This window comes from Chrysoperla carnea, chromosome X (genome assembly GCF_905475395.1).
Source record: "Chrysoperla carnea chromosome X, inChrCarn1.1, whole genome shotgun sequence".
In the NCBI taxonomy this organism is placed as follows: Eukaryota; Metazoa; Arthropoda; class Insecta; order Neuroptera; family Chrysopidae; genus Chrysoperla; species Chrysoperla carnea.
The window spans coordinates 1,753,318-1,778,142 of record NC_058342.1 but is presented as its reverse complement, the minus strand read 5'-3'; the positions used below and the strand labels follow the sequence as shown (position 1 = coordinate 1,778,142).

General features: G+C 29.6%; 1 protein-coding gene across 1 annotated transcript in view; it reads left to right on the top strand.

Moving 5' to 3' along the window:
* Positions 1-24,825, top strand: part of LOC123302680 (inositol 1,4,5-trisphosphate receptor) — a 173,878-nt gene that overhangs the window by 107,724 nt on the left and 41,329 nt on the right. Inside the window, 3 exon segments of the mRNA XM_044885721.1 lie at positions 14,636-14,935; positions 15,933-16,595; positions 20,404-20,596. Coding sequence (XP_044741656.1) covers positions 14,636-14,935; positions 15,933-16,595; positions 20,404-20,596 — 1,156 coding nt within the window.

Genomic DNA, 24,825 nt, shown 5'->3' with positions numbered 1-24,825 from the left:
CATCTAATCTTTTCATTTCTACCACGATTTTTCCTTTTTATGCGGATTATACTCCGTTTATTGCGCGCTGTGCCGATTTCAGTTGATTTATTTGTTTATTTTTTTTGTAAGTGACCAAGTTTGATATCCGTATAGCTTATGGTAAAATAAGCTTACGTACACTTTCTTTTTGAGGGATCTATGACAGATGGGATAGGTAGTAGAAAGATAAAAGTAAGGTAAAATATATGCTTTGGAAAATATTATTGACTCAGCATGAAATAACAAAAATAATAGTTTAGTATAAATAATAGGCGGAATACATCCGCAGATCATTAGAGTGATGGGACACAGCACCAGACCACACCAATGATATTGTTTAAAATAATAAAACAAATATTTTTGACCCACCAGATCATTTCGGTGGTGGAATAGCATCCAAACACGCTAAGAGATATTTCATAACACAAAGTGAGGTCGAAGTTGGAAAAGAAAGAATATGAGAGAGATATTTTATTGGCATATAATTTATATGTTGTATCTTTTACATACATGTTGGATACATATAAATTCTCTGTACAGTACTATTGTTAGAAAGTTAGCGTACTCTCGTCAGTTTGACATTTTTTATTGCTGCGTTCCCGTAAAAATGTGTTTATATTATTGTCAATTAATCGAATACTATGACTTATGAGTACATTATATTTTACATTTTATCTATGGAGTACATACATACGCACCATGTATATATGAAATATGTATCAAGGTATACTAACTTTAGTCCCAAGTTTGTAACACTTAGAAATATTGATGCTACGAACAAAATTTTGGTATAGATGTTCATAAAATCACCTAATTAGTCCAATTTCGGTTGTCTGTCCGTCTGCCCGTAAGTACGATAACTCAAAAATGAAAAGAGATATCAAGCTGAAATTTTTATAGCGTGCTGATGTCGTAAAAACTGAGGCCAAGTTCGTAAATGAGAAACATAGGTCAATTGGGTCTTGAGTCCGTAGGATCCATCTTGTAAGCCGTTAGAGATAAATCAAAAGTTATTTCTCTAAATGTAAAAATTATTTCTTATAAAAAAATAAAACATTTTTACCATTATTTATTTACCCGTGAGGGCGAAAATTAGTCGCAAATAATATAATATGTATTATATGTTAATACCAGCTATGTATTTGGCTATGTAAGAGTGGCTATCTTTTTTTACTTGCATGACGTAAAAATACAAATGATTGCGTAATCAACACTGTCTATACATGGTATTTCAACAATTAATTCAGTCAATTGTTTCTTTTCACTTGTTTTCTAATATTATGATTACTTATCAAGTTTATATTTTAAAACAATTAATTTGTTAATAATGTTTTTTTTTTTTTTGTAAATTATCCAGTAACATTGATATTTTTCCAATCAATACAGAAATATTAAATTGAAATGACACAAATTGTTTCCAACAATAATTATCTGGGATTAATAAATAATTAGACAGAAAAAAAACTGTGATTTAATTTTATTTATAAGACTTATCTTTTAGAATAATATAAAAAAATATATAAATATAAATATTCAATTTTCATCGAAGCTGGTGCGTACTTCACCGTATGAATCATCACTGGTACAGCATTGCTCATACTCTTGTTCATTGGGGTCAGTCTCTGAAAAAATATTTTTATTACAATAGAAAATTGATTGAATAAAAAATTATATACCTTTATTATCTGCTGCTTCGCCATCGTGATTTTCATTTGATTTTATTGCTTCTAAAACGGTGATAGGCATGCAGTCACCTTTGAACAAACAAAACTCGTATATACCATTTATCAATTTGTATAAAAAAAAAAAAACGGCGCTATAAACCACTTAAATGATGTGCGTTTTTTCATGCCGGGTCAATAATATATTTCAACGCATATATTTTAACTTACTTACCTTGCCCAGTACTTATCTCACCTGTAAATGCCAGCGAGACAAATCATGTCCTATATCACTGTCATAGACGATACTTTTAAGCTATGTATATAACTAGAAGGGTCAAATTCGTGCTCAAATCTTTATGGACATGGACTCTTGGATTAATCGTTGTGATACACAAAAATTATTGAAAGTTTAGGTTATGCGCCTATTGATTTCTTTTTTTTTCATAGAATATTAACTGACCCAGGTAGTATAGTCATCAGGTAGTTTTACCTGGAAAATTTCCGGGAGTTTTGAAAATGAGTGATTTTATTGATTTTGAGGTGCTCTTTTCGAATTTCCACTTTGGTACCATGTATCTTTGCCGCTCGCGTCGCTATATTGGAAAAATGGCATCGAAAAGCAGTTTTTTGACAATATCTCCTTTTCGAGTCATTTTACGAGGAAAATATATACAAACAAAATTAAACCTCAGAAAACCTACAATTTATGTCTTTACAATTGTTTTCGTAAAATCAATAGTTTCGGCGGAAAGTGATTAGATTAAGTGAAAGATTATACATTTTGATTCAAGTATTTAACGTTATAACTGAAAAATTAAAAGTAGTATAAAAAACCTTGAAAATGAAAAAAGTTTCTGAATATTCAATTTTCTGTTTGAGGATATCTTTCTTATGAGTTTTAAGTTGTTGGTGCATCTCAATTAGTCCCTGGGTTTGTTCGTTTATTTAATTGGCTTAAATATTATTTTTATTTTTTTATTTTATCTCCTAATAGTACAATCAACGAATCTATAATTTTTTGATTCCTTTGAAAAAATTGTTTGCTGGGTGTATCGGCTTACGGTTTTTTTCATTGGCTTTAGAAAATTATTTCTAAAAAAAGTCTATATGGTTTATAGTGGAACTTTTAAGTTTTAACACCCACGCTATTGAGATGAGTTTATATCGTAAAGTAAATTTAATAGAATAAAATAACTTTTAAAAGATTTTAAAAAGCTCAAAATGCATAAAAGAGGTAATTAATAAAAATATCTTAAATTTTGGGTTACTTGACCTTTTTAAAATCTTTTAGTTATTAGTAAAATTATTTTATTCTATCTGATTTACTTTACGATTAAACCCCCTTCACAACAATGGCTCGGGGGTTAAAACTTAATAGTTCCGCTTTAAAAACACAAGTCGATACACCCATTAGCTTCAATGTGCGAACACTTTCTTCTAAAATCAATTCAAACAATGGATAATTTTTATTTCTTCCTCATTAAAGTAAGAAGAAGTATCGTTCACACCCTTTTAGCTTCAATTGCGCTTGCAACAGTTGATTGTATGAATTGAATTTAAAATTGTTGACTATTGTAACATTGAAAAAATTAGTTAATTAATTTTTTTTTTCAGTTGAAGTAGGCTAACCAAGTTCATTTTTTCCATACCAAATCACGTACTAAATTAAATTAAAAACGAACTCAAATTGTGGGCGCTAAAAAAATCTTATTATATTTTACTGTTCAACGTTTAGTAAAGGTAATTTTAATTTTTCCACAAAATCAATTTTCAATTTTGACTTGCAAAATATATTTAGTATACCGAAACTAAATATCTAAAAAAAAATGTTGCATCTTTAAAATTTTTCAGTTGTTTATTAGGCTATAAAGACTGTGTACAAAAAATTGGCCACTCAGGGGGTGTTAAACTACCTTTTAACACTTTTTTTTGTGGGGGTAGTTGGGGGTTTGAATCAGTTTTCTTACAAAAAAAAAAAAAAAAAAACTATAGATCAAATATAAAAAAAATTTTTTTTTTCGACTTTCTAGCTTCAAAACTGACCGAGATATGCCAATTTTAAAATGGAATCTTTTTGCTAATTCAATCAAGTGAAAAATGAAAAATCTTGTAAACCGTTAGAAATAGAACAAAAGGTTAAATGTAAAAGTTATTCCTTAAAAAAAAATTAACAACTTTTGTTTGAATCATTATTTCGTAAACATCACTATGATCATTTTAAACTTCTAGTAGGACCGATGGGCATATACAGAAATTTTTACGATATACCAATATTGATACAAAATCAATAGATATCATATAATTGCTTCGTCAATTTTGGTTTTGGAAATCTGAAATGATTACTATTTCGTTATGATTTACATTTATGCAATTACTATAATGCTACTTTAAACACGTGAAAACAAACAATTGACAGAGTTAATTGTTGAAATACCATGTATAGATAGTGTTGATTACGAAATCGTTTGTTTTTTCACGTCATGTAAGTAAAGAGTGACAGTCACCCAAACATACATGTCACACACACATGACTGATATTCTCATATAATACATACTATACAATATTTGAACCTAATTTGCGCTCTCACGAGTAAACCGTGATGTTTTCGCAAAAAGTTTCAAATAAAAGTTGTTTATTTTTTTATAAGGAACTTTTCTTACATTTAAACTTTTGTCCTACGGACCCAAAACCCAATTGACCTATGTTGCTCATTTACGAACTCGACCTTACTTTTAGCGTCCTGAGCACACTGTAAAATTTCAACTTGATATATTATTTCGTTTTTAAGTTATCGTGATGAGAGACAGACGGACGGACAGCCGGAAATGGAATAATTAGATGATTTTATGAACACCTATACCAAAATTTTGTTAATAGCATCAATATTTTTAAGCGTTACAAACTTGGGACTAAACTAAGTATACCTTGATATATTTCATATACATGGTATAAAAATTGGAAAACTCCTTTGGAGACCATTTTTTTTTTCATTTTCAGAAACATGGAGAAAAAACATTAGCTAGATTCATTTTCAATAATACTCATTTTTTTGAAATTAAATTGAATTGTCTCTATATTTGAACAAAAATCGAAAATAGAATGATTGCCATTTTTAATTACTCTGTGTTAAATCTGAATGTTATAAAAACAGTTAAGATTTTATTTGAGTTCACTAAAAATCTCCGATAACTAACTACATGAGTTTTATCTGATAACATTTTTCCAGACACCTTTTCCATACCAGAAATCCAGAAAACACCTTCTCCATAACAAGAAATATCACACATTATCCAGGCTAGTCACTATTTTCCAACCAACACCATTCAGAAAATAACTGCCGGTGAGTTGACTTCTAAAAACTTGAAACTTTTTGACTTCTTGTGATTTGTTAGATTCGAATCAAGAGTGAACAAGAAAAAGTATCTTGAAAGTGTAAATTTAAAAACAAAAAATTGTTTTAAGCTAGTATAGCAGTATCGATTCGGGTAACACTTTAGTCAAATCAGCAATCATTTTTAAATTGTTTTTTTTTACAACTGATAATATAAAAAATTTTTATTAACTATAAACTAGCTTGATACCCGACCGCTTCACTGGGCTTAAAAGTAAAAACCACCGCTTCATAGCCTCCACCTCTCTTGATCTCACTTATCCCCCTTCCATAACACTCGAAGGGATTGTTTTACACGTCTAAAATATATACAGTTTTCAATTTTTTAAAGTGTAATCTATATATATAAAACAAAGTCGTGTTAGTTACACTACTTATAACTAAAGAACGGCTGAACCGATTTAGCTGAAAATTGGCAGGGAGGTAGTTTAGAGCCAGGAGAAGGACATAGGATACGGATTTTATCCCGTTCGACAGCATTCCCGTGGGACTTGATAACTGGGTTGGGTTTCTATGATGAACTTATTGACCAATCCTTAAAAGTTTGTGGTTTAAATCTAGAACATTCATGTTTTTCCCATGGTCAACTATACGTGGGTCGGAAGACCATCTGCGTTGTTTGTTTTTGCGCCTGATAATAAAAAAAAATGTCGTGTATCACAAGGTACTTAAATGAAGAGCATCCTATGTACTAAAATACAGAAATAATTATGAATGATTAATGTATTTTTTACAATTAAAAAAAAAAAAATGCTTATTTATTGCCATTAAGGCGGAACAAAGTTCGCCGGGTCAGCTAGTATAGTCATAATTCATTGAGTTAAGATTACTATTATATATTCATTCGACATATACAATGCAATAAATAAGCCGGAAAATACCATCAAATGTGGTGGAACAGCTCCGATTTAAAAAAATTTTTGTGTACGCGTTCCTTAGACCTTTAGGAACATTCAGCCGCACTAACCTTGGCATAACAAAAAAACTGAGGAAATTAGGGTAGTTTTCTCATCCCCAAAGCACTCCAAATAGTAACAGAGAAAACAAATCAATATTTCAACTCGAAAATCGTCTGTGGAAGGTTTTTGAGGTCGCTGATCATAAATTCAAGGTTAAAAAGCAACTGAATACAAAAAACTGTACTATATTCAAAATTTTGCTTCAGAAATCGTCTCTTGTGGAGCTTTTAGGTTCGCTGTTCATTAATTTAAGGTCAAAAAGCAATTGAAGATGGTTTCAACCCCATTTAAGCTACCCATAGAACTGTCCATGATAAAAAAAATTGAAAATTCTGAATTTCACCTCAGAAATTGTCTCTCTGCGGTTTTGAAGTCGTTAATAATGAATTTGAGGGCAAAAAGCAACTGAATATAGTTCCAAGCCACCCCTAAAATCCACCCTTAGAAGAAACAGAAAAAAAATTTTTCCTCGAATATCGTCTTTCGGGGGTCTTTTGGGGTCATCGATCACGAATCCAAGGTCAAAAAGTAAATTGGATTGCAACCCCATTAAAGCTACCCCTAGAAGTGTCAATGATAAAAAAACATTGAAAATTCTGAATCTCACCTCAGAAATTGTTTCCCTGCGGTTTTCGGAGTCGTTAGCCATCAATATGAGGACAAAAAGCAACTGTATGTAGTTCCCAGCTGCCCCTAAAATCCACTTCTTGAAGTGACCAAAAATTAAATTTTTTTAAATATTTATCATTGTCACTTCTAGGGGTAGTTTTTTTTGGGTTGCAATCTTCTGCTATTTTTTGACCTTGGATTCGTAATCAGCGCTCCCCAAATACGAAATTCCCCGAAAGACAATATTCGAGGAGAAATTTAAAATTTTTTCTCTGTCACTTCTAGGGGTGATTTTAAAAGGGATGGTGTTACATTCAGTTGCTTTTTAAATTTAAATTCATGATCATCGACTCCGAAAACCGCAGAGACAATTTCTGAGGTGAAATTCAAAATTTTTTTTATTGACACTTCTACGGGTAGTTTTTATGGGGATTCAACCATCCAAGTTACTTTTTGGCCTTGGATTCGTGATCAGCGACCCCAAAAACCCCCCAAAAGACGATATTCGAGGCAAAATTTTAAATATTTTCTCTGTCACTTTTAGGGGAGGCTATTGGGGGTAGCTTGGAGCTACATTGAGTTGCTTCTTGCCATCAAATTCATTATCAACGACTTCAGAGAGACAATTTATGAGGCAATATTTTGAATTAAATAAATTTTTGGTCTCTGTCACTTCAAGGAAATTTTTAATGGGGTTGCTACAGTATTCAGTTGATTTTTAACCTTGAATTCATGATCAGCGACCTCAAAAACCTTCGAGAGACGATTTTCGAGTTGAAATATTGATTTGTTTTCTCTGTTACTATTTGGAGTGCTCTGGGGATGAGAAAACTACCCTAATTTCCTCAGTTTTTTCTGTTATGCCAAGATTAGTGCGACTGAATGTTCCTAAAGGTCTAAGGAACACGTACACAAAAATTTTTTGAAATCGGAGCTGTTCCACCACTTTTCCACATTTTTCGGCTTATTTATTGTACTAATAAGTACAAATCAATTTATAACAAAACTAGCTGTTAAACCCGGTTCGCTGGGTTGTTTTTGCACATTTAAATATCAAAATTGTTAAATGAAAGACTTTTTTTTTAATTCTCTCTGTGTGTACGGAACAGTAAGATTTTTTTGGCCGATCCCAATATTATGTCTACACTCTCTGTGTGTACGGAAAAGTAAGGGAAAGATCGATAGAAACCCATGGAAAAGTTCTAGAAAATTCGATAGAAATCCATAGAACATTCCAGAATGTTCGAGAAAATTCTAGAAAATTCGATAGAAATCCATAGAACATTCCAGAATGTTCGAGAAAATTCTAGAAAATTCGATAGAAATCCATGGAACATTTTTGCGCCAGTAGCGCCATCTAGTGAAAATTGTACTATTGACAGTGGGGCCTATTGTACTATTAGAACTATTTTTTTAATCTATTTTCTATAAATTTCTAGATCATTTTTAATTCCACCCCCACCAAACTCCCTTATTCACAATGGGAGCCTAAGGGCTACCCAATGACATAATCCCCTACCGAAGGTCAATGGTTAGTTTTAGGGAAAATCGGGGACATACAAACAAACACTCTCTTTTTATATATATAGATTATCTATAATGAAAATAATTAATGTACTCTTAATAAAGATAAAGGTGAAAAACACAAAATTTAAACAATAGACGTCTCGCATGAATTTTTTTTTTCGCCACAAATTTACATAAAAATGAAAGAATAAGTCATCTAAAGTATATTTATGTAATTTTTTTTTTTTTAAATTAACAATTCCAATATTTTTTATTAATTATTATTAAAAAAATGAAGAATTAATTCTAAAATTATATTTTTGAATAAGAAAAAACTTTAAGGACTATAACATCTCTAAGTTTCATCGTTTTATAACCCTTAGTTCTGAAAAGGTGAAAGGTCAAAAGGCTCAAAACATGGTGTGTTCACGCGGGTATTCGGACTTAAAACGTTAATATCTCCGTTAAATTTCATTTTAGAAAAAAAAAAACATATGAAAATGATTGTTAAAAACAGGTCTACATTTTTGTTGCCGAGTATGTTTTTCGTATCTGCAGCAGTTTTTTAGTTATTTCGAAAAAAAACAAATTTTTTTTTATATTCGCAAAATTTTTAAAAAGTTGATCATGCCTATTTCAAAAATAAGCCTTCAAACCCAGTGTAACTTCTTGACCACATATACGAGAATCAAATGAAATGAACTGTGCAAGGAAATTGATGTATTACAATTTAAGTGGAAATGGTACCCATCCTGTGTGAGATTTTTCTTTTAAAAATTTGAATAGTCCACGTTATTTCAACTGTAACTCACTCAATTTTTATCCGATCAACCTTTTAACACAGCTTATTTTGAAGGTCTTTTCAAGCACTACAAAAAACCTTTCGTTTATAAAGCTATAAAATTTCATTTTTTTCTCCGTTTTTAAGCGTCCAACAACAAAAAAAATCAATTAAAAAAAAAAGTTTTTCATACGGTATTACTTACTGGTCGTTGTATTTAATAAATCGATTATACAATCATTCTCTTTGTTTTTTTATTGGCTACAATTTTGTTCATGACAACTATGCTGAAAAAACACTTAGTTTTGAGTAATTCACGAAAAACCAACTGAAAACATGCTTTTTGTATGTCAAATCTGCGCGCTTTCTATTGCAAATAGCTCAAAAAGTATTTCGTTAATAAATAAGTGTATATGACATTTTTTGCTCAAAATTGGTCACTCTATGGATTCCAGGGGTTATTTTGACCAAAACTATTTTAACCCCCGAGAAGGGGTGGCAACCACCTCCAGGAAGGAAGCGCCCTTTGGCATGATATAGATTTTGAATAGGGTGGTAAGTAGAGCCTATTCCCAAAATTTCAACAAAATCGATTCAGTTACTTGGATTTCGGAGGTCAAAATCTTCATTCCCTGGAGTATTTATCATATTTCATATTATTTATTATTTCTCCGTGCCTTGGCGTTAAGAAAGCGAAGTGTTGACGTCACTGCCGTTTGATTTTATAGCTTAGAAAAACCATTATCAATTGTAAATTAACATGAGAAATTTATTTTTAAAAGAAAAAATTTATTTAATTTTTAGTGAACTTTCAAAAAATAATAAAATAAGAAAAAAAAAACATGCAACTTCTCTTTTAAAGAGATCAACAAAATTCATTCAAAATACATAACTACGGGAGTAGGATATTTATATCATTCCTTTACGCTTGAGTTACCACTTTTTAAATAATGTCTAAATCCGTCGATATCCAATATTTTATCCTACCTCCCGTGACCATGTTTCTATTAAACCTAAAAATGAAAATTTATCAAAATATGAATAAATTTCCTATATATTTTTAATTTCCTCCTAAGTCCTTCAACGTTTCAGTAAAGAAAGCTTATATGTTTTTCAAATTGGGATTCTTGTTTTTTTTTCTTTTTTTTAGATGCTAAATATGGTCTGGTGTTAAGCTTCTTAGCTTCTTGCTTTGTTTTTGTTTCCGTACTCTCTCCTTCTTGAGATGATTGTTTTATTGGTCTCTTATTCAAATTTTTTCTTCCTTTTTTCCGCCTCCAGAATTTGCAATGGTTTTGGGAGATCATCGTTTAACATTGCGCGTTTTTTTATAATATTCTCTTTGACAATAATTTCACTTTAATTGGCCGAGAATGACAACTTTTATTATTTCCGATTCTATAAACTTCGCCCACTTGTTCTGGTGTGATGCATATATTAAGTAAGTTTTTCATTTAACAAATTTATGACTCTGTGTTCGACATCGCATTCATCCTCTGGTTCTTCTATTCCTTGAATTATTAAATTGTTGCTATTAATTTGTTTTTGCATTTGTTAAATTATTTCGTTTTGGTTGACCACTTTTTATTGACCACTCATCAATTTATTTTCTGTGTCTTTTATTCCTTCAATAATTGTATCAAGAAGTATTTTATTTTCTACGCTAAGTGACATTATAATTTTTTAACAATACAACAACAACAACAACAAGTACAGAAGAGAAGTGAATAAATAAAAATAATAATAAAAATAGTAACAGCTGCCAAGATTTGAACCGATGAACCTCCTGAGTTGATAAGTTATAAAGCGGGTATTTAACCACTCAGCCACGTAAGACGGTATTAATAAGTACAATTTAATTAAAAAATGTGTAATTCAATAAGTATTATAATATTGTCAATTAGTTCTATGGATACCTTTCATTTTTAGGTTAACACTGCACATTGAAAATTTTAGTGAGTTTTCTAATAAAGCATATTTCAAAACGTAAATTTCACATAAATTCACTGATAAAACTTAAATTCATGTAATTTTCAATTTTTAATTCAATTTTAATATAAGCAATAACTGACTTACACCATATTCCTTAAATTTATACGAATAACTCCTTTTATATTATCTTAAGTTAAGATAATATAGTATTCTAATCTTGCAATGCATGATGGGAAATGTGTCCAGCGTTTGACATATTAACTGTCAACTAAAGTAATTTCATGCTAACTGTCATAACTCCCATAATAATACATATCTAAAGTATTCTTAATACTGAGAATAAGTAAATTAGTGATGTAATTTAAAAAACAGGTTGTTATTGGCGAACGAAATTACCTAGAGATGGCTCTGGTGTGAGTGCAATATGGCCGATATAGAGGATTTTCGTTCAAGTTGTCAAAATAAATTTTTGCATTTTTTTTTTGTTTATTTGTTTTTTTAACATGGAGAAAGCCCTGGATATTAATATTGGTGATATATTTTATCTACTTGGTGGATCAGTAAGGCCGTTGATGGAAGGAGAGGCGCTTTCTCGTTCCAAAAACTTGTTTTTCTGTGGTATCCAATCGAAGCAAAATAATTGTTTATTAATCAAATCTTCATGTTTGCAAACGTCGAATATCACCGAAAAACCTCATGAGATCCAAATCAAAGTGTTTGTAGCCAATGACAACAAAAAAATCGAATGCTATTGTTCTTGAAAAGCGGGCAAGTTTTGTATCCACTTTAACCTTAACTTTTTGCATTTTGGAAAATTATGAAAACTGACGCCTGTAGATCTTGTTTTCCCACACTGGGGAACACCACAACGTTTTTCATTTTTGATAATTTCCATCTCAACAACAAAAACATTCAGCACTTGTGTAGCTGTCAAAATCCTCTATAATAGTTTCACTAGTCCTCGCTGCGCGGCGCCACCGTATCTTGCGATCGCGAATAATATTATAATATTATTTTTGAAAAATCTAAATTTATTTGCGAACAGTCTTTGTAGAACTACGCATAGATAAATGAACTTCGAGAACTAAAAACAACAAGATTTTAAACCAATACTGCCCAACCACAAAGATAATACATTTTTGAATTTCTGTTAATTCACAATTATCAGGTATTTCGATGATATATTGTGTTTCATTGTATCAATAATGACGCTCTTTAATTTTATGACGCAGAAGTTCGAATAATGAAACATAGTTCTATTTATTGACAAGTTTAGACTGTGCCAATTTTTCACAAAACATCAATTTCTTTATCTGACGTTATGGAACAGAGATACTCATAAGAGTTCATGTAATTTTAATAAATTGTATCTTTTAAACGATACGAATTTTTTTTAAGGTAGTACGACCGCCGAGCCAATTTTAGACTTAGAGTTGAAATTATTTGTACCTTATTTTCAACTTTAAATTTTGTTATAACTTCATGAATGTAGACGAAAAATAAGAATTAAATTTATCGATATCTGCCTTTGTTTTCGAAATATCGAAAACTAAATAACTAAACGAAATTTCTAATTTTGGATATTTTGAAAATTACTCCAGATATAGAACACTTTTATTCTTACTTTTTGCCTTATATTATCAAGTTATAACATAATTCACCACCAAAATTGAAAAAATATATTTTTTTTTAGATTTGTTTCCCCACTACCATGCTCATACATCCTTAATTAGCCGGGCACAACGGGTGTGTTTACAGTATCAAAATACCTTAAGGTAGTACAAGCGCCAAGGCAAGTTTAAACTTGTGGTTAAAATTATCTGTAACTTATTTTCAACTTTGATGATTAATTTTGTTATAACTTCATGAATGAAGACGAAAAATAGAACTATAATTTTTCGATATCTGCCTTGGTTTCAAAATATCAAAAGCTAAATAATTAAACAAAATTTTCGATATTTTGAAAATTACGCCAGATATTGAAAAATTTTATTCTTACTTTTCGTCTTATATTGTCAAGTTATAAAATAATTTACCATCAAAATTGAAAATTCTAAAAATTCTAAATAATTAAACAAAATTTTCAATTTTCGATATTTTGAAAATTACGCCAGATATTGAAAAATTGTATTCTTACTTTTCGTCTTATATTGTCAAATTATAAAATAATTTACCATCAAAATTGAAAAAATATGTTTTTTAATTTGTTTCCCCACTACCGTGCTCTTACATCCTTAAGTAGTGGGACATAACGTTTTTTTTTTTTATTTTTTTTCAATAATTTATTAAGGTTTTAACTTAAATTTAAATAGATTTTTTTTTAATTTCCACCGACTAGTTTTGGAGATATCCATGAAAACATGTCATCGACCTACCGTTTTACCACAAACCAATGTTAAATTTGCCTACTTTAGAAGTCATTTATTTATTTAAATAATGAGCTTTTGAAAAATTTTAAAAAAAATGGTAGTTAACCGTGACCCTCGCTACTGCTATATCAGCTTAAGTTCTATTCCCGTTTTTGTAAAAAAAAAAAAAAAAAAAAAAAAAAAACCATAAATAAAACGATAAATAAAAGATATATCGGTGTTACGATTCAGAGTACGCAGATTACGAGAACGTAAAAAAATTTGCGTCCACCTTACGCAAAAAAGTTTCCAAAGCTCTACTCCGAAACTGGAATTTCCGAAAAAGATAGAAAATTGATGATTAATAAATCTAATAATAACAAACTAATTTCATATCTTCCTCATCTGATAATCTTAAGGAGGTAAAAGAGATTAAATTTCTTAAAAGAACAAATAACCTTCTTTTCACCTCTTTAATATTTTCAAATCAGGTTAGTATGAAATTAGACACAATACACCGATAATTTGAACTTATCTAGCAAATGGAAATTTTCTGTCATTTAGAATTTCCGAGAAAATTCTTAAGTTTTTACTATAAAAGATAGAGATTGCAAATTTGTGGGAAGTTTCGAATAGTACGTTGATTGAGCTTAATTTGATTCCAACCCTATCCGATATTTTTAAATGGATGAAAAGTGGGAAGAGATCAAAATTTTTTTTATAACATAAATTTTATCAATCAAAAGATGTTTTAGAATCCATAGATAAAAAAATTCTTTTCTTAGGAGAGTTTTTCTATGGAAAGAAAACACTAAAAATTTCAAACATCTGTATCTTTGCGAAAAATCATTGAATTTTGAACCGTAATAGCTCATTTGAAAATTGTACTTTCTAGTTTTGGTATCTAATGGTCAATAATGGTTATAGCCCGTTATCGCTTTTTTACGGAGGGTTCAAAGGGTGAGAATTGTACACCCTAAGTTTTATATAAAGTTTAGAAGCGTACCAAAATTATAAGAATTATTTCACAAAACATTTGTTAAGACCACTCGGAGGCTATAAACAATTCCAGTAAGAGCTTATTGGAGCAACATATTCGCCATCCAAGTAAAATTGGCAATTTTGCATTTAAAATTCTGTTTCTTCTAAAATAATTATCAAACTAAAATAATTGGAAAACTGAAACTGCCTTCTTTTAAGTCCTTGCATATTGTTTTGTAAAAACTCTCCACTTTTCGTTTTTAAAACATGTAAAAAACAGCAATTTTTATATTTTAGGCGTTTTTTCATCTGGCCGCCATTTTGTGAAAAAAGTTTGAAAATTTGTTCTGTATTTTAAGTTCCCTAAAAGATTTTTCCCAATTTGTATGGCCCACCTGATATAATTATATATTGTTGTGATTATGTAATAAATAATTTTTAGATGCGAACTGAACTACGGCAAGCTGGTCTTGCAACCTCACAAGCGTATTCGGCTGCAGCAATTGAAGGATGTGAATCAGGTGTAACTCGTCAAGGTGAAACCATCGTATCAAATCAAGTTGCTGGTCCTGGTGGTACAGTATTTGTAGATGATTTGTATGTGACGACAGATAAAAGTGAGAATAAAATATATGATGATTCAGCTGATTTAGAGAATCGACTATCACCTAAAGTACTCATTATGCAACCAATTCTACGATTTCTTCAATTATTATGTGAAAATCATAATCCCGATTTACAAGTAAGTTTATCACTATTTGTTAAATAATTATTTCAATTCAAAAGTAATTTGTTCTGTGATTCGCAATACACTGCCTAGAAAAGCATTATTTTCATGTGTTTCATGTGTTTATGCTCCATGAATTTGAATTATTGAGGCTCCAAATTGTTCGTGTAATGTAACACAGGGCTGTTGCGTCGCCAGTTCCTGTACATAATCCATTCTTACCCTCAAAACGGGATCTCTTTTCATGAAAATATTTCTTAATATATATATAATAAAGTGATTTGACTTATTTGTTCTGTGAGTCCAATAACCAATCCGCTTGTATGCATAAAACCATATGGGTACATGAAAAACGCGCTTCCTTACTAACTGAAAATTCCCTGAGATTCAATGTTATAAATTTTACATTAGGCTCTAACGAGCATCTTTACTAAATTGTATTAGTAGAACCCAAATTTTTTACTTAAAGCCAAATAGAATATTAAGAGGAAATCGGAGTTCTAAAAAAATTTTTTAGCTGAATAATTAGAATGAAAAATATAAAATCCGCGCTCTCTAAAAAGTGGTGAAGAAAATTTAATTTGTTTATTTTTCTTAAAAATTTTGATATATTTTCGAATGAAAAAATCCCATCTTTCTGGGAGTTTTGTTGGAATTGTTTTTCCATTTACGGCGGAGCTTCGCGTCGAAAATTATATTTATTCGATTTTGAAAACGATAAAAAATCGTATTCTTCTTCCATATATATAGAAAGTAAGGAAAATACTTTTTGGGACTTTTACTCACTCTCGGAGGGGGGGGGGGTTAGGCTATTAGCCACGATTGGAAACTTAGATTATTAAGATTTCTAACTAAATTGCGAATTTAGATTACATCGAATAAAAAAAGCGCATTTAGAGAGAAAATTACAGTTTTTTTAATAAGCATTCATTATTCCAATTTGCTTGGAATAACTTCACTGACTATGACAGATTGTTTGGAAACAGTAATAAAAAATAGTTTTTAATTCCAGAATTTACTACGAAATCAAAACAATAAAACAAATTATAATCTGGTATCGGAAACATTATTATTTTTGGATTGTATATGTGGCTCAACAACCGGTGGCTTAGGACTTCTTGGACTTTATATCAATGAAAATAATGTTGCGTTAATCAATCAAACATTGGAAACATTAACAGAATACTGCCAGGGTCCATGCCACGAAAATCAAAACTGTATAGCTACACACGAATCAAATGGATTAGATATAATAACTGCGTTAATTCTAAACGATATAAATCCACTCGGAAAAACGAGAATGGATCTAGTTTTGGAATTGAAAAATAATGCATCCAAATTATTATTAGCCATCATGGAAAGTCGTGGAGATGGTGAAAACGCTGAACGTATATTATATAATATGAATCCAAAACAGTTGGTAGATGTAGCATGCAGGGCTTATCATCAAGATATTTTAGAGGACGGAGAGGATACTGATAGTGAGGTGGGAACACATAACGAAGATGATGTATCACCAAAGGAAGTAGGCCATAATATTTATATATTGTGCCACCAATTAGCTCAACATAATAAAGAATTAGCAACGCTACTAAAGTCACCTGAGACACCGTTAAACGATTCCAAAACTAATCATGCTTTATTGTATTATGCAACGCACACAGCTCAGATTGAAGTAAGTTTTATAATTGTAACTTTAACTCTATGTAAACAGTAATTAGAGGTCGTCCATAACCCATTTAACGCTGATAAAGGTCGCTAAATCGATATTTTTTTCAAAATGCAATCACAAAGGGGGGGGGGGTAGAGGGTGCAATAAAAGAACATGGTAAATAAACGTTACGTGGGATTTTACTGTTGGGATTTTTTCGCCTAGCGCTTAGTTTTCGAAATAAAAATTGCCAAAGTGTCTAAATATTCATTGTTTATAGCTCGCGATGCCAAAAGCTAGCTTCTATATCGATGTTCGATATATAGAAATAGGAATATCGATATGTTAAAGATATCGATATATTTAAATATTGATATTAGTGATGGGACGAATGTTGAATTTTGTCCATTCGCTAATGCGAATGCTAACTTTCAAATGAAGTGCGAAATTCTAATGTAGAGTTGAAATTATTTGTACCTTATTTTCAACTTTAAATTTTGTTATAACTTCATGAATGTAGACGAAAAATAAGAATTAAATTTATCGATATCTGCCTTTGTTTTCGAAATATCGAAAACTAAATAACTAAACGAAATTTCTAATTTTGGATATTTTGAAAATTACTCCAGATATTATCAAGTTATAACATAATTCACCACCAAAATTTAAAAAATATATTTTTTTTTAGATTTGTTTCCCCACTACCATGCTCATACATCCTTAATTAGCCGGGCACAACGGGTGTGTTTACAGTATCGAAATACCTTAAGGTAGTACAAGCGCCTAGGCAAGTTTAAACTTGTTGTTTAAAATTAACTGTAACTTATTTTCAACTTTGATGATTTATTTTGTTATAACTTCATGAATGAAGACGAAAAATAGAACTATAATTTTTCGATATCTGCCTTGGTTTCAAAATATCAAAAGCTAAATAATTGAACAAAATTTTCGATATTTTGAAAATTACGCCAGATATTGAAAAATTTTATTCTTACTTTTCGTCTTATATTGTCAAGTTATAAAATAATTTACCATCAAAATTGAAAATTCTGAATGTTAACTTTCAAATGAAGTGCGAAATTCTAATGTATTAAGGATGTTCCCTCGCCAGTAATAGAAAAAAATAAATTAGTAGATAAGGATCCGAATTTTTAGTATGTTGTAGTTAACGATACATATTATTAAATCAAAAAAAAAATTTGGGTATCTTATCGATCAATTAAGAGAGTTTTTATTAATTAAAAATACACTAAATAACATACCAACCTCATATCATGCTATGTTATTTAGAGTATTTTTAATTAATTAATTACTCTCTTAATTGATCGATAAGATACCCAAATTTTTTTTTGATTTAATAACATGTATCGTTAACTACAACATACTAAAAATTTGGATCATTTTCTACTAATTTGTTTTTTTCTATTACTGGCGAGGGAACTTCCTTAACTTAATTATGTAATCCTTATTATTTCTCCAGCATGTTTTTTTCTGTCTATACCTTATCTCTCTTATTCCTTTATCAAATTCCATGATTCTCCCTTCATTTTCAAGCCTATCATGTTGGATTCTGACAAAAAATATACTCAAAGGGTAAAATTGTACCGCTTAGAGAAAACAGGCTAGACAAATAATGAATAATAATATTTTAGATGAGTTAAATAACAAGTGTATCAGGCAAAAAATGATTGGAATGTAACAGTTTTTATAGTTTTTTTCCTAATACTGTACAAAAAGATGATTTTTTGTCAAAAACAATCTCATCATTTTTTGCGAATGCGAAAGTAAAAATACGCAAAAATTTGCGCATGCGAATATTCGTCCCATCACTAATCGATATATGTAATATAATCTAGTGCATTGTACTTGTAACTTTTGCACATAATAAGCAACGTGAGTACATATTTGATGGCATAAACATATGGTGAAATCACACACAAAGCGATTATTGAAGGCAACCGATACGCGATTAGCAGCGGAACTGTACGAAATAATGCCTAATTAGTGTAAAATCATAATTTCAAAAAGTTTAACTGATAATTATTTTGATAATCACGTGTTGATTATCGTACGCGCTTAACCAAAGGCTTATACAGTGGCCCGATTTTGATAGAGATGATTTTTTTAAAATCACTATTTCATAAGTATTTCTTAACATCGATATTTACTATTTGAAAAAACTATTGTTTATAATGATATGTAAAGTCCAATTCGGTAAAATAAAAATAATTTTTATATAACAAGAAATAAAACAATTTAAACTAAATTATATTTATAAGAAGAACATTTTTTCTTTTCTAATTTTGTTTTGTTTGTATTTCGTTTCCATGCGTTTTTTTTTTTTTTTTTTTTTTTTTTTTTTTTATTTTAGGATATGAGTTTTTTGTAAACAAGATGACAGTCGTAAAGGTTCGGATATATACAACTTTTTAATCGTTTTTACTCGATTTTTTAGCAAAAAATAATAATGTTTTGATAATAATAATTTGATTTCTTTTTTACAGATAATAATTTTTTTTAAGCTTGGATATTTTCGTGAATATTTGCAATCAGAAATTTAACAAAAGGTCCAAAATTTTGATGTTCTTTTTCTTTATTTGATTATACTAAAATGATTACATGAAACAGTATATATTTCCACAAAGATCATCATCAATTCTTGTTATAAACTCCTATTTTTAACCCCCGAACTAAAAAAAAGGATGTTATAAGTTTGACCGCTATGTGTGTGTGTGTCTATCTGCGTGTCTGTCTGTCTATGGCATCGTAGCGCCTAAACGGATGATTTTATTTTTTTTTGGTTTCGTTAGAAAGGTAATTTAACGGAGAGTATTCTTAGCTGTGCTTCAAGTGGGAGTTTAGGGTTCCGTACCCGAAAAAAGTAAAAAATTTGCGACGATCTTATAAATGCTTAAGGGAAAAGGTAATTTAATGTAGAGTGTTCTAACTGAGACTTATGATAAAAATATAATAATAAATGGCTTCGATCAAATTTTCGATATTTTGAGTAAAAATATAAATCTCAGGTATGTGGTCATTGATTTGCCTTTAAACATTTGAGAGATTTTTGGGACTTTAAAGACCTACTGAAGACAAATTAATACAAAATTTACTTTAAATCAGGCGTTATTTATTTAAACTAACTCACTTTAAAATAGAAAACTATTTTTCAACCTTTAACGTAAATATAAGCGGTCGCGTCAGTTGTATCTTAACTCGCGTATTTAAAATTGAAAATATATGAAATTTGCAAAACTTAGTTAAACAATAATGAACGAATATCTGATCATAATCATGCTCAGACTGTATATAGCACGTCTTTTATTCGATGCAAGCGCATCTTTTAATCGATGCTGGGGAGTGGGGTAGGGCGGTGTACAGAACACTCCCTGGTTTAGGTACTAGGAACCTATTTTTATTACCCCTTTTATTCTTTTTATTATTATTATTCGATGCTTAAATCGATCGAAAAAGTTATATCCTAAATTATTATAGAATTATGATTGTAATGTTTAATTCCTGCTTCAAAACATTTACCACCTTAACTGCTAGGTCATTTTAACCCTAAAAAATTAAAATATTGTAAATGAAATACAAACCTCTTGAAAAGAAAATGGGTTTTTATGAATCAGACTGTCTCTCACAATACACAATCTTTAATATATCGCTTCGTAAAAGAGGTGGGAGAGAAATTACGATGATTAGTCAAGAATTTAACAACGGTAACCTTCCGACGACGAACATACCGACCAACCTACCGACGACGTAGTTAATAAGGAATATTCAGTAAGATTAATTTTCCAGTCATTTAATTATATTTGTATTTTTTTAGATTGTTCGACACGACAGGACTTTAGAACAAATTGTATTTCCAATCCCTGAAATATGTGAATATATTACTTCTGACACCAAAACAAAAATATTTCATACTGTGGAAAGAGATGACCAAGGATCTAAAGTATCAGACTTCTTTGACAGAACAGAACAAATGTTTAATGAAATGAAGTGGCAAAAAAAATTACGAGGTAGCTCTGTGTAGTGTTAAAAATAATTATTTACAGAATCTTAAGAAGGTCTTAACAACTCTTTTCCACTTATAGTAAGACTCAAAATGAGTGGATTCAGCTAAATTGACTTTTCAAAGTTGCTCCGTTTAAATGTTATACGGCCCTTAAATTTTAATTTTTAATTCTTTTTTTCTTTTTTATTTTAAAATAAACCATACGATTTTGTGGTATTTTTTATTTTATTGTACCAAAATTATAAACAAAATTATATCGCAGGATAGCGATCAATATGGAAAACCTGGAAACGTCAAGAAATTTAGACATTCTGATCAAAAGTCAGGGATTTTTAATATCAGTTAGGGAAAATGAAATATAAATATATTATTATGGCCTCAAAGACATAACGTAAATGAATGCAAAATAAGCCATTTTTGCGCATCATAAATACTCGAAAAATGAGTATCCATTTGTAATGAAATTGGATGTACAAAATATAAGTCTAACAAGTGAAAACAAACAATTGACTGAGTTAATTGTGGAATTAGCATGTATAGACAGTGTTGATTATGGAATCGTTTGTTTTTTCTCGTCATGCAAGTAAAGAGACATAGACATCCTTAAATAGCTAGACATACATACATGTCACACACACGCATGACTGATATTCTCATATAATACATACTGTGTAATTTGCGCCATCGGGTAAACAGTGATGTGTACGAAAAAATGTTTGAAAAAAAAAGTTAACTTTTTTATATGGAACATTTTTTACATTTAAACTTTTTTTCTATCTATAACGGTTTACATGATGAGTCCTACGGACTCAAGGCCCAATTCACCTATGCTGCTCATTTTCGAAATCTACCTTTCTTTTTACGTCCTCAGCACGCTGTAAAAATTTTAGCTTGATATCTTTTTTTGTTTTTGAGCTATCGTGCTCACAGACAACCGAAAATGGACAAATTTGGTGATTTTATGAACACCTGTACCAAAATTTTTTTCGTACCATCAATATTTTTGGGCGTTACAAACTTGGGAATAAACTTAGTATACCTTGATATGTATTACATATATACATGGTATAAAAAGTGAAAATCAACAATTGACTTTTGGACAAGTTGAATACCAATGTTTGCATATTTTTTTAAATAAATAAAATAAATATTTAAAAAAAATTCCTATAGGATTTTTTGATTTTCAAAAATTGGAAGAAAAAGTATTTTCTATAATTTTTTTTTTTTTTTAAATCTTAATTTTTTTAAACGAATTTTTAAACAAACAAAATTATCCCTGAAAATTGATCTCTTAACATTATCAGATGGGTTTGGTATGATATTAAAATCAAAAGGCTCATTATTTGAAGCTACCTGAATATTTTCAACTCTCTTTCTTTTCAACTTTTCAACTCTCTTTATCTTTTATAGTTTTTAGACCAACTGAATTGCATTTTGTTAAGAAAAAAATTAGTTGCAGGATCGGACCCGTTTTTTTTGTGTAGGGCATAATATGTATAATTCAGGAAACAAATTTAAAACTGCTGAATTTAGCCGGAAAGGGGTGCGCCGGGGGTGAAAAGGGGTAACAAATGGTTTTTAGCGATTTCTGGCTAAAGTATTTATTTTAGAGAAAAAAGTTAAATTGGAAAGTTCTTGGTAATAAAAAAATCTATAACTTTTGTATTTACCATTTTTTTACATAACCTCAAATTTAACGAGTAAAATGTAAAAAACTAATTTTTTTGTTTTGCGCTTCTCTTTTTTAGAAAAAAAATCGGAAAATTTTGAAATTTTCAGGAAACGTTCTGTTTTTTATTAGCAATTAGTGGAATTTTGCTTTTTTTAAAAAAGTTGAATAGTTTTTGAGATATTCAATTTTTTAGCAAAAACCACCCCTTTCTTGAGCTGGATGAACAATCTATTTTTTTTCATCGTACAGAGTTGAACATGGTCTCATTTTCTTTGTAAAGATGTATATTTTAATTTTAGAAAATAAAAACGTAACATTGCAATGGAAAAACATTGTTGAAATCGCCAAAAACTAAAACTGAATTTTTGCATGTATACATTTTCAATGTATACCTACATGCAATGTATTTCAATGTATATAATGCCTATGATAATTATACCATTAAACATTAAAAACGTTTTCATAATTAATATTTTTGCGTTCCCTATTTGCTACCAGCCATTTTATATATAAATTTCTAAAAAAATTTCATTTTCATTGCTAGGAATGGAATATTAGGTTTTAAAAATAATTGAAAGAAAAATCAAAAAGCTTAGAATTTGTATTTTTTTTTTTTTATATTATACAAATTTAAGTAACTCATTCAATTATTTTTTTGCCTTTAACTTTCTTTTTCTTGGGGCTTTTATTCTTTTTCTTTTTCTTTCTGGTCGATTATTAACGCTGGTTCGATAGTAATTCCTTCGTTAAATTGAATGTTTAACAAATAACTTGGCCGTTCTTAATTTTGGTCAGAAACGTCAAGTGTTTTTTTATCAGCATCTTTACTATAAAAATATCTAGTTCGCTCAAATTTTGCATTTCTCGCATGTATTTTTCCTTAAATCTTTTTTCTCTGTACCATATTTTAAGCTTTTTGATTTTTCTTTCAATTATTTTTAAAACCTAATATTCCATTCCTAGCAAAATGAAATTTTTTTAGAAATTTATATATAAAATGGCAGGTAGCAAATAAGGAACGCAAAAATATTAATTATGAAAGCGTTTTTAATGTTTAATGGTATAATTATCATAGGCATTATACATTGAAAATGTACACATGCAAAAATTCAGTTTTAGTTTTTGGCGATTTCAACAATGTTTTTCCATTGCAATGATATGTTTTTATTTTCTAAAATTAAAATATACATCTTTACAAAGAAAATGAGACCATGTTCAACTCTGTAGGATGAAAAAAAATAGATTGTTCATCCAGCTCAAGAAAGGGGTGGTTTTTGCTAAAAAATTGAATATCTCAAAAACTATTCAACTTTTTTAAAAAGAGAAAAATTCCACTAATTGCTAATAAAAAACAGAACGTTTCCTGAAAATTTCAAAATTTTCCGATTTTTTTTCTAAAAAAGAGAAGCGCAAAACAAAAAAATTAGTTTTTTACATTTTACTCGTTAAATTTGAGGTTATGTAAAAAAATGGTAAATACAAAAGTTATAGATTTTTTTATTACCAAGAACTTTCCAATTTAACTTTTTTCTCTAAAATAAATACTTTAGCCAGAAATCGCTAAAAATCATTTATTACCCCTTTTCACCCCCGGCGCACCCCTTTCCGGCTAAATTCAGCAGTTTTAAATTTGTTTCCTGAATTATACATATTATGCCCTACACAAAAAAACGGGTCCGATCCTGCAACTAATTTTTTCCAAATTTGACTAATATCAGAGGTATTCATTCAGACTGATGTATTTGTAGAACAACGGAAAACGATTTTCCTCACTGAAGAACAAGGATATTTACGAACAAACGCTTAAACAAAACTTGTTGATTTTTTCATAAGAAACATTTTTAACAATTATTCAATTTGTTCAATAGTTTAGTGTTTGTAAAATTTTGTTCTCTCTTACGGTTTAGAATACGGACCTGACGCCCAATTCAACCCAATTGATTGATTCAACTCGATATTTGTTTTCGTTTTTAAATTAGCGTCAAATGGAAAAGGACTACTTTGGTGATTTTATGAACACTGAAAATATTTATTCGAGGTGTGAGATCAAAAAGTTTTACTAAATGAAGACGTTGAAATTGATCTTGACTATTATAGTAATTAAAAACACTGCATACAAATTCCACACAAACTTTTATCCCAGTTTCGCATCATCTTTTAATTTTCTTTTTTTAAATTTTAGCTCAATATTTTTTACACTCAAATTTCGGACCTGCATTTTGTGGGTTTGATTTCAGCCTTCAGATAAAATGGGTATATGTCAAAATTTGTTTCAAGGTACATATATTTATTTCAAAAAAGATACATTAAGCATTTTTGCTCACTAAATTGTCAGACGCGCATAAATTCCTCAGTCCGATCTAAGTTTTCGAACAAAATAAGTAGATGCCAATATTCGTTTCAAAGTATATTCATTCCAAAAAACATAGACAAATTTACATTTTTTGAGTTTTGAAAAATTAGATTTCCAGAGTTTTTCTCCGAAAATATAATAGATAGCAGGTTCCCGTTTTGTAGAGAAGTTCAAGTTATTGATTTATTTCGCTTAAATCCATATCAAC